The sequence below is a fragment of the Alnus glutinosa genome, chromosome 8 (assembly GCF_958979055.1).
Source record: "Alnus glutinosa chromosome 8, dhAlnGlut1.1, whole genome shotgun sequence".
In the NCBI taxonomy this organism is placed as follows: domain Eukaryota; kingdom Viridiplantae; phylum Streptophyta; class Magnoliopsida; order Fagales; family Betulaceae; genus Alnus; species Alnus glutinosa.
The window spans coordinates 20,128,400-20,143,258 of NC_084893.1; the positions used below are offsets into that span (position 1 = coordinate 20,128,400).

Sequence of the window (14,859 nt, forward strand, 5' to 3'; positions counted from 1 at the left end):
GTCCGATCCATCTTGCTCATAAATTTCAATAGCTGATCTTGAAGGTCAAAATCCAACCGAGGAAATGGTGTAGCCTGAGATTGTTGTTGTGGAGGCCTGTATGTGGAAGAAGGTTGATAGGGCTGCTTGTTAGATTAAGCTTAATTGTACACCCCTGGGACCGAGTTACTTGCAGCTTGAGCTTTCCATGAGAAGTTGGGATGATTTTTCCACCTTGGGTTATAAGTATTGGAGTAAGGATCATTACCTAGATGTGAAAATGCTGCATTAACCTGCTCAGTTGAAACATTAGAAAAATTTGCAACCATAGGACAATCATTGACTTGATGCATAGGATTCGAACAAAATGAACATGGTGAATGCTGTGTATTTGTGTGAGCAGAATGAGGAGCAAAACTAGCCACTATCAATTGATCGAACTTCTTATTGATAGCATCAACTACTTGATTGGCTATATCCGAAGATTGTCCTACTTTAAAAAGACCTTCGGTCTTTGGTGCTTAGGTGCAGGTGCTCTACGTCTAGTGGATGCATGCTGAATGGAATTATCACTCAAGTTTTCAAACATAATCCATTGCTTCATCCTCACTTTTCATCATGAATGTTCCCCCAAAAGATGCATCTACCATTTTTCTATTAGGCTCGGTCAAGCCTTCATAGAAGCTTTGCACTAGCTACCATTTCGGGACAGCGTGGTGTGGGCATGATCTAAGTAGGTCCTTGAGTCTTTCCCAAGTCTCATATAGTTGTTCTCCCTCATATTGGGAGGTACTAGTGATAGCTCTCCTAATATCATTGGTCTTTCCTATGAGAAAATACTTCTTCAGAAATTCTTGTTGCAGTTAAGCCCAAGAAGTAATGAAGTTTGGTGCTAAGGAATGAAATCAATGTTTGGCTCTTTTCTTGAGGGAGAAGGGAAAGAGATGCATACTTAAGAGTGTCCTTAGTGAACCCGCTCAATATAATGGTAGAATAGATTGTCAGGAATTCACCGAGAAAGTCGTAAGGATTTTCAATACTAAGTCTTAGAAAAGATGGTAAACTCTATATAGTGCTGAGCTTAATCTCATAGTGTTACGGCAGCCTGAGATATGTGGGAGGAGTGTATGTGGTAGGGAGATAGTGATCTCTCAAAGCCATAGTGTTATTGTCACCCATAGTCTCAGTGGGGCACTCTCCTAGCAAATTAGAGTCCCTTTCGGATCTAAGTTGTCTAAGAGTGCGTTCAATGTCGAGGTCACAAGAAATTAAAGGCAATGATAGAGAACGATGACCCAGCATAAAACAAAAGAAAATAAAGATAAAAACGGAATAGAAAGCTCACAAACGGCCTGTTGGAATGCTAGAATTTAGCTGCTGCAGATGCTGATGGCACTAAGTGAGAAAAACTGAGAGGAAAAAGAAAAAGGAAAAAACAAAAGAAAAAAGAAACATTAAAAGCAAAATTAGAAACGAAAATTAAAAGTAAAAATAAAAATGAAAACATAAAATAATGAAGCTAGATTTAATCTTTAGAACTTAATAACTCAACTGTTAAGCAGTCCCCGGCAACGGTGCCAAAAATTGATGTGGTCATTTTGTGTACAAAAATATCAATAATAAAATTATTCACTCGCAATAGTACGAATCCTTATAGGATAGGGCTATATTGAGGGTGTCGAACCTCAAGGACTGCATATGAATTGTTATCAAGTTTTTCAAGATTAAATATAACTTAATTAAAAGAAGTTTGATTTGATTTTATTTATAACTACGTTAAATGCATAAAGCTAAAGACATAAAAATAAAGATTGTAGTAATGAGAGAAAGAATAGGGGATTGATTTCACTACTTACCGCATAACAACGGTCAATCATAAATTAACAAGGGAAATTCATACTATGCATGATATAGGGCTCGTCTCACTCGAGTAGTCAAGAAATTACCTCTAAAGAATAAGTATAATCTATCTTTGGCTGGCACAGACCGTTCATCTAACCACTAAGATGCAGTACAACCTGTCTTCCTTTGATATGGATTAGCTACGTCTTAATAGGATACACACAATTATTGGAATAATATAACTCATCTTTTGTTGGTACGAATTGTCTACCGAAATTACACTAAACTAGGGTGTAGTACAATCCGTCTTCCCTAGGCATGGCCTATCTAACCCTCTTGATCATATATCCGTTAAAACCATTGTATAATAATCATTCACATAATCACAGAAAATATGAAAGATTGAGTTCAATCAATATAAAAGACATTCTAAGACAAGATAAGAAATTCATAATGATTGAATATAAACATTAAGATTAATTCTCACAATTATACAACCATCATGCATATAGAAAATCCAAAATTAAAATACAATTAAATCATTGTTACTTGGAAAGGGTTACATCAACACCCTATTACGAGTTTAGCTGCTCAATGTGGGGCTGGGATGGCCTCATGCCATGTTCTTCACCTTTTCAACTTGTCAAGCCTTCAAGAATAATTTTTTGTTTAAAGCTAAGCACACCTTCTCTTGAAGTTTAGGGGTTTATTTATAGAGACTAGGAGAGGCCTAAAAGACATAACTGATTTCAAATGATTAGTTACTTGTTATGCCAATGTTATTCCTCCAATAAGTTACCTATCTACATCTAAGATATTGATAACAGACATAACTGATTTCAAATTTCATACCTCACAGACTACACACTAGTGTGCTTGTGAGAATCAAATTAAAACAAGTAATATCTCATGCTGCCAAAGAAAATAACAAAACTTCTTAATTCCCTAGTCAAGCGATCATTTGTTCGTCATGTTAAGCTCACCAATGAAATACAAATTAAAATTAAAGTTCAACGAAATTCTTAGAAATAACGTGATTAGGCAGTCACAATATCTACAGCAGGACAACAAAATGTTTTTCCCACCCCCAAACTTAAATGATACATTGTTCCCAATGTATAGATAGAGATACAATACCGGGTGGAAGGAAAAAAAAAGTTGGGATGGTTGTACTCCCCAAAACTTCAACGCAAAAGTGCTTGTCCTGAAAAAGAAAGCACTACTCCAGCTGTATAATAAGTATCAAGAAAATCAACAGGAAAAGTTTTAGTAAAGTAGGTTGCCTACCATTAGCGCTAAATTTATTTTCTTCAACTAGACAAACTAGATCCACAAAGAAATCAAAAATAAAAACGAGAAAGGGTTAAAACCAGATCCACAGATATATTTGTTGAGGTTTTTATTAGCTTTCCAATGCCACCATTGTTATTGGAATCCGAGATCTAAGCAGAAAGTTATGATCCAAATTCTGAGACGTGTGTAGAATCCAAATTTGAATCTAATCCGATTTTGACTCTTATTGGAGAAATTCTGATTTAATCCTTCCCTTGATTTGATTAAACTTAACCACATCATATAAGTCTTCTATTATGATTGTTAAGCTTACCAATATCTTCTAGGTCTTCTTAAAGTGTATTTTAATCCTAAAATCAATGGAATTAATTGCATGTTTATTTAAAACCTGAAAACAATAAAACAACACAAAATCAAACAAATAACAATGCAAAGGAATTAACATATGCAAGTTAAGGGGCTTGAATGTGCAACACTCACCACTTATCATGGATAGTTGCAAATTGTCTGAACGTAATTTCCTTATCAAGGACTGCGTCTGGACAGATACAGGCTTTCTTCCCATACATGTCTAAAAAGGAAATCCAAATACTTCTTGAACTCTAACTGGCGTCCGGATGGTGTTGCCTTGTCGTTCGAACATATGCACGCTAGAGCGCTAAGAATCTTCTAGACACTAATAGGCGTCCGGACGCATAACTGGGCTGTCCGGACGGAAGCAAAGGATCCGATTTCTCTGAGTTGGAATCTGTACAAAATCTTCTTGGAAATTCTGAAATAGCCTTCTTAAAGTTTGTGACACTGTAACTTGTCATAATAAAGCTTTTTCCGTATTAGTGAAATAAACTCTAAATACTTTGAAGATTCTGAAATATACGGCATCAATGTTAAAACACCAACATTATATAATAGTGACTTTGTCAACAGAATGCAGCCAATAAAAAACTAACAAATGATATTCCAAGAAATACTCTAGAAAAATTTTACTTTATAAGGTTTTAAACAAAAACCAAAACCATGACCTCCCTTTGCCACCCACTTGCAATCTAAACCAAGGCCTAGGATCTGCAAATGTTTTTTAAAAGATATAAGAATCCACTCTAAATTAGCGTGGTTTTGACTTTGTTTATGACATTCTTATATAAAAATGACTGTCTTTTCTCGTTTTGATAATTTTAATATGTTGTTTGTTTGTAACATTTTTTTTTTCCAGGAAATGACTGATTTTTCAGGGTGCTATTTGTTTTCTAATTCATTTAATTATAACTTTTCATGCAGAGATCTCAGCTTTAACAAACTAAGTGGAGAAATGCCAAAAATGTTTGTCGATCTTCGATGGACGAGTTTCATGTATGCATTTTAAATTATATGAATATTTTCTTATATCAAATTGCAGACGACCATTTCCGTATAGCTAAGAGGCACTGTGTGATCATTACCTCATTAGTGGGGATGAAAAAGAAATAGTTTGTTGGTCTGATCAATTAGGCAATCTCCAATTTTATTAACTAGATGACTCCTAGATTCTGGCCTTAAAAGGCCTCAAGTATAAAATCAGACAAAACTATCAGTTTGACATCGAAGTTAAACTCAAAACAAACCTTGGGCCCGAAACAGAATTATCTGTGACCAACCTGACAGGATGTTTCAAGGGTCAAATAACTGAATGGCTTGTAGAATAGAACGTGGCACTAATGTGGCTTTAAATGCACCAAGTCAAGCTTTTAGTTACAAGGGTTCTATAAAATTTTTGAAGTATTATCATCCATATGGGTAATTGAGTTTTGAAAATGTATTCTCTTAAATACCTACCCAGTAGTGTGTTTGCTAAAGGCTAAAAAAGAAAATTTAAGTCCCTTCATGTCATTGAATTTATAGGTTTCCTTTAGTTAAATACTACATGTTGATATCCATATAAGGATTTTTCAAATTTTCTTCCTAGTTAATGTTGTTCCTCTTTCAAATTTGTATCCTCAAGGACAAGTTTACCTGATGATCTGTAATGCACAAACTACAAAATGATACTGAATTGTTAATATTGATTTTGTTTAGATATTTAACCGGCAACTTGCTAACTGGAAAACTGCCCATTGGGATGCTGAAAGCGAGTAACATGTAAGCTTCTCTTCCAAATTCTATATATTCACTTTGTTAATTAACCAAAAATGTTGACATATTTTTATCCTAATCATTCCGTGGTATTTCATTAACAATGATAATTGTGCCTCTAACATTGTTGTCTCTCTTCTGGAACTTTATTTGCCTTTTTGACTGGGTCAGTTTTACTTCAATTGAACAAAATGTATCTATGTATGACCTTTGGTAATATGTAGTTAGTTGTGTGCTTTGATAGCACTTCCTCCATTTGATTGGTCTAAATATCATGTTGTACAAAGGACCACAATTACGGTAAATAAGACAAAATAATCACACATGAACACCAAGAATTTACGTAATTCCTTCAATGTGAGGTACATCCACAGGCGGAGGCGATTATGGAGAAATACTATAAAAAATGGAATACAAAACAATAAAAAGAAAATCACTCAAAACCCAAATCCCCAATATGCCCAAATCTCACTTACACAAGATTCTTCCCTAAAGGAGAAAACAAAAGAAAAAATAAGAATATAAACTTCTCTTTTGTTGGGACAAATGGTAGGTTCGTTTATCTTTTTCTCTCACTTTCGCACGCATAGCTCCCTAAATTTCTTTCACTGTCCGACGCCTTGACTCACCTTTTTTTTCTCTCTCTCTTGTTTCAATTCTTCAAAACCAAGAAGAAAACGTCTGGCGCTTGTTTTTCTTCTCTTGTTTCATGCAACGCTGGGTAACAAACAAAAGCTGCTTACTTATAATGAATGAAGTCGGTGGTAACAAAAAACACTTTCCTACTTGAAGGAGACAAAATTTTGGGTCCCACCAACTTGATGGGTTCATGTCACCCACGTTAACAAATCTCCACCTTAACTTGAGTCCCATTAGATCTAACAATAAGAATCTTTTCGAGATGTCTTTGCCAAAGCCTTTAAGAGCCATCACAATCCAGAAGTGTTACTCAATTTCATGCGTCTCATATATTCGAGCATAGGACTTGGTTTAGACATAACATCATGCTTCTCTACTAGTCTCGTTGGCCACAAAGCTTTCTTAGCTAACTCTGCCTTCCAGTAGACCCATTTGCACCCTATAGTCTTTTTTCCCTTGGTCAATTCTATCGACTCCCAAATTTTACTTTTTTGTGGCTACTCCACCTCTTGCGGCATACCATTCTGAACAGATGATGGATCTCCACTACTAGCTATTAAGGCAAAAGAAACCATATACTTAAATCCACACCTCTCTGGTGCTTTTCGATCACGTTTCTCTCTGTCTCTTGCTAAAGAATAAGGCTCTTCCTCGTGCTTGAGTTTCTTGAAAATTGTTTGTCATCACATTTATCCATGGGTGAACTTTGATCATCAAATTCCACTTCCACGACTTGTTTCCTTTTTTGGCTATCAGTTGATGCTGCATCCTAACTATTTCCTAACATATAGGGCTTATAGAATCTAAGAATATAATTGTTTATATTTGTTCTTGTTCCCTCAAGCGCAACGGTATAGGATTGATATTGAGCTTTTCTTGAAGAAAACCAAAACAAGAGAGGATGAAAGACGCTTTGTAAAGATATCCACTAGCTGATCTTTGTTAGAGATGAACTTGATGTTAATGATTTTTTTTCGCAACTATGTCATGAACGAAGTGAAAGTCGATCTCGACGTGTTTTGTTTGTGCATGGAACATGGGGTTGTACTGCAAAATAAAGTGGGTTCAAAGAAGAGATCACCTTCAAATGCCCATAAATGAGTGGAGGAAGCCATAGGAGAATTAACCAGTTTTGCTTCAAGCATCTTGGTGCGCTTGAGGAGGTCAAGGATGTACCAGTGCTAAGAGAGAATAACACCACCAGAGGAGGGAATGACTTCAATGCCTAGGAAAAAACTGAGTTTGCCCAAGTCTTTCACAGCAAAGTAGCAGCTCATCAATTGCAGAGGAATTTGAACATGTTATCAAGATGTCATCTAGATAAATCAAAACAAACGTGGTGTATGCAATAGATTTATATTTGAAAAGAGATGTATCAGACTTGGAGCTATGAAATCCAAGCTCTTGCAGTTTGCATCTAAGTCTGGAGAACCAAGCCATACAAGACCTTGTTGAGTTTATAGAGTTGTGTAGGATGCTGAGGTTGAGCAAATCTTGGAGGTTGGGATAAGTGGACCTCCTCAATCAAATGCCCATGAAGAAATGCATTATGAATATCAATTGGGTGTATAGGCCAACCATCGTTGATAGCAATGGAGAGTACAATACTTACATTGTTGGCTTGATTGCGGGGCTATAGGTCTCACCGTAGTCAATGCCGACCTACTAATGGAACCCCTTGACAACGAGGCGTGCCTTGTTGTGGTCAATGAAGCCATCAGCCTTCCTCTTTAAGTGGAACACCCATGTGCACCCAATGCTATTGGCAGCCGAATCAAAAGGAACAAAGGTCCATGTGTGATTTTTTAGCAAGGCATCAAATTCAACATTCATTGCTTGCCTCAATTCGCATCCTTGATAGCTGATGAATAACATGTGGGTTCCAGATCCATTTGAGAGGATTCAGCAAGAAGAGCACGGGGAAGAGGGTACCAAATGGTGCCATTTGTGAAATTTTTGGGCCTAGAGACATTATTTCGAGCACGAGTGACCATGGGGTGAGGGGAGATAGGAGGGAGTGAGGGATTGGGTATTTCTGAGGTAGGCTTGGCAACAGGTTGAGAAGATGCACTCGGGGCTGTGGTATGGTCAGAAACAGGAGGTAAACCAGAAATATTATGAGGGGCAAAAGGCAGTTGAATAGGAAGAATGAAAGGAACATCACCTTGAGCACTAATCTTGGAAGGAAGTTGTGAAGTAGCTTTATCCTTTGCAGGGAAGAAATCTTCATTAAAGATAACATGTCTAGTAACCTAGGATCCAAGCATTTATAGTTAGCATAGTTGTAACCTAGGAAAATACAAGGTTTGGATCTATATTCCAATTTATGCAAGCCAAAGGGTTAGAGAGGAGGATAGCAGAGGCAACAAAGACTCTAAGAGTTTGATAGGCAGGTTCACGATTATGGAGTTTAAAGTAGGGTGACTTGTACTTAAGAGTTGGAGTAGGCAGCCTAATGATTATGTGCACAACGGTGACGAAGGCATCAACCCAATAACGATTTGAGAGATGGGAGTGGGCTAAAAGTGTCAAACTTTCTCTAAGATTTGTCTCAGTTTTTGCTCAGAAATTCCATTTTGTTGTGATGTATAGGGACAAGTTTTTCTATGTAAGATACCATGCTTGGTCAAGAAGGATTGAAAATGAATTGAGGTATATTCACCTCTCCCATCTGATTGAATTTGTTTAATCCTAGTAGTGACTTGATTTTCTACTAAGATCTTAAATTTGACAAAAGTTGGAAAGACCTCAGATATATGATAGAGAGGATAAATCCAAGTATATCGTGAAAAATCATCTATGAAGATAACATGGTATTTGCATCCATTGATGGACTGAATTGGTGATGTCCAAATGTTAGAGTGAATCAATTCTAAAGGTTGAAGAGTAACATGATTTGAAGCATGCAAAGGCAGCCTTTTACTTTTGCCTAATTGACATGAAATACAAGCAGATGTTTTATTGAAATCAAATTCAGGAACAGGTAGATGTTTAAAATGCCACTGTAAAATAAAGACTTCTGATTTACCGTGTTTGTGTGAACAATGTGTAACAAAATATCAAAATGCGGAAATTAAATAAGAAAGATATTTTGTTAATAAAGTGGAAATTCAATTAAAAGAAAAACCACTTGGAGGCAACCAAACCCAGGAATTCCACTATTCAGAAGACAAAGCTAGTAACACTCACATATTCTGATGCAGCAATCATACCTTGCACTCTGACGTGTACCTATACACGAACGCTTTCCAACCAAGTCTCCTACTTGAAGGGGTCTTCAATGGATTCCTGTAGCTTAGGGCTCCTCCCTAAGCTAGACTTCACACAATCAAGTCACACACCGGACAACTCTTAGAGAGCTAGCAAATTTACACAATTTCTACCTAAATACCCTCTTTAAGCTCTAGAGAATTCAATACCGAATTCTGTAAATAATACATGCCGAGAGGTCTCTATTTATATGCTTTAGAAAACCTAAATCAAGTCTGATTTGGATTTCTCTACGCCATGTCCGGACGTAACCTGAGAGCGTTCAGACGGAGAACTGCAACTGTCTTTCCATAACGCGCTTCACGTGTTTCCTTATTAAGGCCGCGTTCGGACGGTGTTGCTCTAGCATCTGAATAGTTGCAAGCTGTCTTCCAAATCCATGTCTGTAAAGGACTCTGGATTCTTCTCGAACACTGAAGAGCGTCCAGACGATGTTGCCCTATCGTCCGGATGGATGCTTGCTGAGCTAGTAGAATCTTCTCGACACAAAAGGGTGTCCGGACGCTTCACAGGCCCGTCCATACGGAATCAAGGGATTTGACTTTTGTTGAGTTGGAAACGGCGCAGAATCTTCTTAGAACTCTGAAATAGCCTTTTTGATGCTTGTGACACTGAAACTTGTCATATTAAGGCTCTTTCCATATTTAGAGAAATAATCTCTGAATATTTGAAGACTCTGAAATAAAACGTTATCCTCGTTAAGCAACATCATTACATGATAGTGATTTTGTCAACAGAATGTAGCCTATAAAACTAACAAACTCCCCCTTTGGCCATTATGGGACAAAAATCATTTGACCGATTAAAAAATACAATTTTGGTCCATAATTTTGATTGTTGGTTGGTGGAATGAAGGTGGTAGTGATGTCGGAGGAGGATGACGGGTTTGAAGTGGAAGTGGCCATAGGAAGGATCAACACAAAACTGGCGTATGCCTAATATTGAACTCTGTAATATTGGCATATGCCTAATATTGAACTCTGATACCATGTAAAAGTCCATGGAGCTTACTCACTCTCAAAAAATGCATTGAAAGAGGAAGGGTGTCCATGGCTTATAAAGTCACCAGGGCATGTATCTCTTGGCGATGTAGGACACTTTAACATGCCCCCTCACGTGTGGCAACTTTGATCAAACACGTGTTCAACATCGGGAGGAAAAGGCTCATCATCGTCCAAAGAACATGCTTTGATACTATGTAAATATTTGTATTGCTTTCTTATAATCACTTACCTTACAATGAAGAGGCATATGGCCTTATATACTGTCAATTAGGGTTTTGGTTTGAATGCCTCTCCTTGTGAGAGTTCTTTCTTTATATAGAGATTGTCGCACATTACAAGGCTGAAAATGAAAGACTATACAAGGTAAGAATAAAGTTATTCAATTATACAATATATGTTTCCTTATTTAGTTTGGACTAAAGGTATTCGTCAATTCTGCTTACATCTCCCCTCAAATTGATGTTGGGCGATCGCGAAGCAGCAATTTGTTAATCAGGAATTGTTGGCGAGAATGAGAAAGAGCCTTGGTGAAAACATCAATGGTTTGGTGTTTAGAGGAAATGTGTGGAAGAGTAATCTCCTGACAATCCACTTCAATATGTTTGGTGCGCTCATGAAAAAGGGGATTGGCTGTAATATGAATAGCACTGGTATTATCAGCATGAAGGGGGAGTAGGAGTATGCTGCGGGACACTTAGTTCGCCTAACAACCTGCAAAGCCATATAATTTCAAAACTGGCAGACGACATAGCCTGATATTTAGACTCGGTGGATGACTTCAAGACATGAGCCTACTTCTTACTCTTCCAAGAAATGAAAGCATCGCCAAGGAACATACACCAACCTGTAACAGAACGACAAGTATCCGCACAATCAGCCCAATCGGCATCACTAAAGCCCTCTAACTATAAAGAATTTCCTGAAGGGAAGAACAAGCTGCGACCAGATGTCCCTTTGAAATAACGAAGAAGACAACAAATAGTGACCAAATGTACCTAGCACGGATCCTGCATAAATTTACTGACTTGCTTGACAGCAAACGAGATATCAAGTCGAGTAATGGTCAAATAATTCAAACTGCCCACCAGCTGTCTATACATCGAAGGATCAGATAAGGGATCACCATCCGCCTTAAGCAGCTTCAAATTAACCTCCATAGGAGTAAGAACCGAATTACCATCTTGAAGGCCAGCTAAAGAAAGAAGTTCTTGAGTATACTTATGCTGATGTAAGAGCATCCCAGTCGGACAATGTTGAACCTCAAGTCCAAGAAGTTACTGTAGGGGACCAAGATCTTTCATATGAAAGGAAGATTTGAGGCACTATTGGAGCTAGTCAATTAGCTGGAGATCAGATCCAGTAATCATAATATCATTGATAGACACAAGAAGTATAACAATCCCAAGAGCGGTCTTGTAGAAATATAGAGAGGAGTCATACTGACTCTTAAGTAAAAGTGAAATCTAGTAGAGTAGTATGAAACTTCTCAAACCATGCCCGCGATGCCTGCTTCAAACCATACAGAGACCGCTTCAAGCGACAAACCTCAACAGAAGAGGAAGGAAACAAGCCAGGAGGAGACATAAATATTTTTTCCTTTAGGTCACCATGTAAAAATGCATTCTTCACATCCATCTGGCAAAGCTACCATCATTTCGAAACAGCAATGGCCATAACAGTGCGGACAATAGTCATTTTGGCCACAAGAGCAAATGTTTCCTCATAATCAAGCCCAAACTCCTGCCAATTCCCAAGTGCCACTAGAAGAGCTTTATGTCTTTCTATAGATCCATCAGCATGTAGCTTGATGGTGTAGATCCATTTGCACACAATAAACTTAACTCTAGTAGGACAAGGGACGATGTCTCAAGTATGATTGTCCTAAAGAGCCTGAAGTTCATTCTGCATAGCTTGGCGCCAACATTCAAGTAGAAGCCTGAGAATAAGACCTAAGCACATAAGTATTATCAAGAGTAGCCTGAAGAGAGAAAGAAGAAAAACCATACCAATCCAAGGGCCGAGAAACCCTAGGAGACCGGCGGGGCGCATGCAAGACAGGATCAGGTGGCGGTTTAGAGGAAGGAAGACACAGTGGGCAACGTTGCTGGTACACAATACTTGGCTTAAAACGAGGAGGAGTACTAGACATGTCACCAAAAGGAGAAAGCAAAATAGAGGAAGACACATGATTAAGACGAGACAGAAAGAAATATGATTTTTTTTAAAAATCATATTGCGAGAAATACGAAGCTTGTTAGCATCCGCATCATAATATACAAACTCTTTATGAGAGTTACTATAGCCAATAAAAGCACACTGAATAGATTGAGCAGCATGCTTTTGACGTTCAATGGGAGGTAAGTGAACAAAACAAATGCAACCAAAAAATGCAGAGAATTATAATCAGGAGGACCACCAAACAAACGAGAATATGGAGAATCAAGATGCAAAGTTGGAGAAGGCAGACGATTAATCAAATATACAGCCGTAGACAAGGCTTCTACCCAAAATCTATAAGGAACAGAAGAATCAAGCATCAAGGTATGAACAACATCTAAAAGATGACGATTCTTACGCTCGGCGACGCCATTCTGTTGAGGTGTGTAAAGACATGAACGCTGAGAGAGAATACCCTTCTGTTCGAGAAAAGATTGAAAAGCATGAGACATGTATTCTCCTCCAGAATCTAAGCGTAAGATCTTAATATAGGTAGAAAAATGGGTTTCTACAAAGGCAACAAAAGTTTGGAAGGTTGAGACCACATCAGCTTTAGAACGAAGAAAATAGACCCATGTGAAACGACTATAATCATTAATAAAGGTCACAAAATACCTGTATTGAGCATGAGAAATAACAGGACTAATACCCCAAACATCAGAATGAATAATTTCAAAACATGTAGAAGCACGACTACCCTGTAAAGGAAACGGTAGGGTTTGCTTTTGGCAAGTTTACAAGGAGCACAATCAACAATGAAGAAAACTCATTCGTATTATTCAAATATTCATGTTTTATAAGATGTGTCAGAATTATAGAGTTGGGATGACCCAATTTCTTATGCCAAACTTGGCTATTATTATTAGCAATAACAAAACAACCAACAGAAATTGAACGAGGAATGGGAAATGACTAAAGAGAAAAAAGATGTCCCACTTTAGGCCCCTTCGCTATCTCCTGTCCCGACGCTTGATCCTGCACACAACAACCAGAATGATCAAAACGAAGAGAATAATTTTCTTCTACTAATTATCCAACCAAAATAAGATTGACATATAAATCAGGAAACACAAAAACATTAGTAAAGGAAAATCTCAGATTTCCAACCGCTATAATAGGAAGAGTACTGCTATTGGTGATCTGAATATGCTTCTTACGATCATACTTACGATCATCATGTAAAGCTGCCGAACCACCAGTCATGTGATTGGAAGCCGCAAAGTCAATTAACCAAGGAGAACTAAGAAGATGTTTCTTATCTTGGAGACCAAGAGTAGAAAGGGCAGAAATAATCATCTGTTGAACCTGCTTGGGAGTAATGTTGGAAGAAGAACTCAGAACAGCTGGCTGTGCAGAAGATGTAGGCACAAAAGTGGACTGAACAGCAATATGATAAGCAGAAGCGGATCGACGTTGAGGGCGGAGATGAAAATCCTTAATGATATGACCCTTCTTCTTGCAATAATTGCAGAATTTCTTGTTGCAATGTTTTGCAATGTGCCCAATATTTCCTTGCAACTATAGCACTATGGCAGAGCTCTGGATCGTCCTCTACCTTGAGCAGCGTAGGCCATATTAATCATCTCAGAACCACCAGCATCTTGAGTAATGCCAAGCTGTGAGGCGAGACGTTGTTCTTCACGCAAGAGTTCACCCAAGCAAACCTCCAAAGATGGGATAGGTTGGCGATTGACTAACGCAACTCGAGCACTTTCAAACTTAGGTCGAAGCTTCATCAAGAATTGATCCCATTGGCTCTCAGAGTGAACCGCTTGTAGTGCTGCTAAAGCTGCTTGGACAACCTGAGAATGCACCAACCCAGAATAATCATTCCATAAATAAATAAAACTGGAATAAACTTGCTCAATAGAGAGATTCCTTTGGCGATAGTTTCTGATGTTCAACTCCAATTGAAACTTTCGGGCGGAATTATCTTGATAATAAATTCGCCAAAGGTAATCCCACATCGCCTTAGCAGTAGTGAACCCATGACGATTGTTGACCGACCATATGAGGTTCAACAAAGCTGAGTAACTAGGAAGCAATTTTGGCATCCTTCCCTTCCCATGAACTAGGTTCATTAGGATCAGTGGGAACTATAGAAAACCCATCCAAATGACCTTATAATTCATTTCCTTTAACAAACATTCGGAACTAGAATTCCCAATTGGCATAGTTCTTGTCATTAAGGCGAATAATAAAATTTTCTCCTGACATAATAACCACTAGAAAGAAAATTGACGAAGTAGAGAAAATGCCGATAGTCACAATAGAATTGCACAACCCAACAACACCAAAAAAATTGCACAGCCCACACAACACCAAAAGATTCAGCCAAGCTGAAAGAATACTACGAAATGAATTTGGGGCTCTGATACCATGTCAATTAGGGTTTTGGTCTGAATGCCTCTCCTTGTGAGAGTTCTTTCTTTATATAGAGATTGTCGCTCATTACAAGGCTGAAAATCAGAGACCATATAAGGTAAGAATAAAGCTATACAATTAT

At 37.9% G+C, this 14,859-nt stretch overlaps 1 protein-coding gene across 5 annotated transcripts in view; it reads left to right on the plus strand.

Annotated features, from left to right (window-relative positions):
• Window positions 1-14,859, plus strand: part of LOC133875091 (probable leucine-rich repeat receptor-like serine/threonine-protein kinase At3g14840) — a 55,363-nt gene that overhangs the window by 31,075 nt on the left and 9,429 nt on the right. For all 5 annotated transcript variants that reach the window (XM_062313092.1, XM_062313090.1, XM_062313091.1 and 2 more), the window contains 2 exons: window positions 4,393-4,464; window positions 5,167-5,229. In XM_062313092.1, the coding sequence (XP_062169076.1) occupies window positions 4,393-4,464; window positions 5,167-5,229 (135 nt within the window). The remainder of the gene's footprint in view (window positions 1-4,392; window positions 4,465-5,166; window positions 5,230-14,859) is intronic.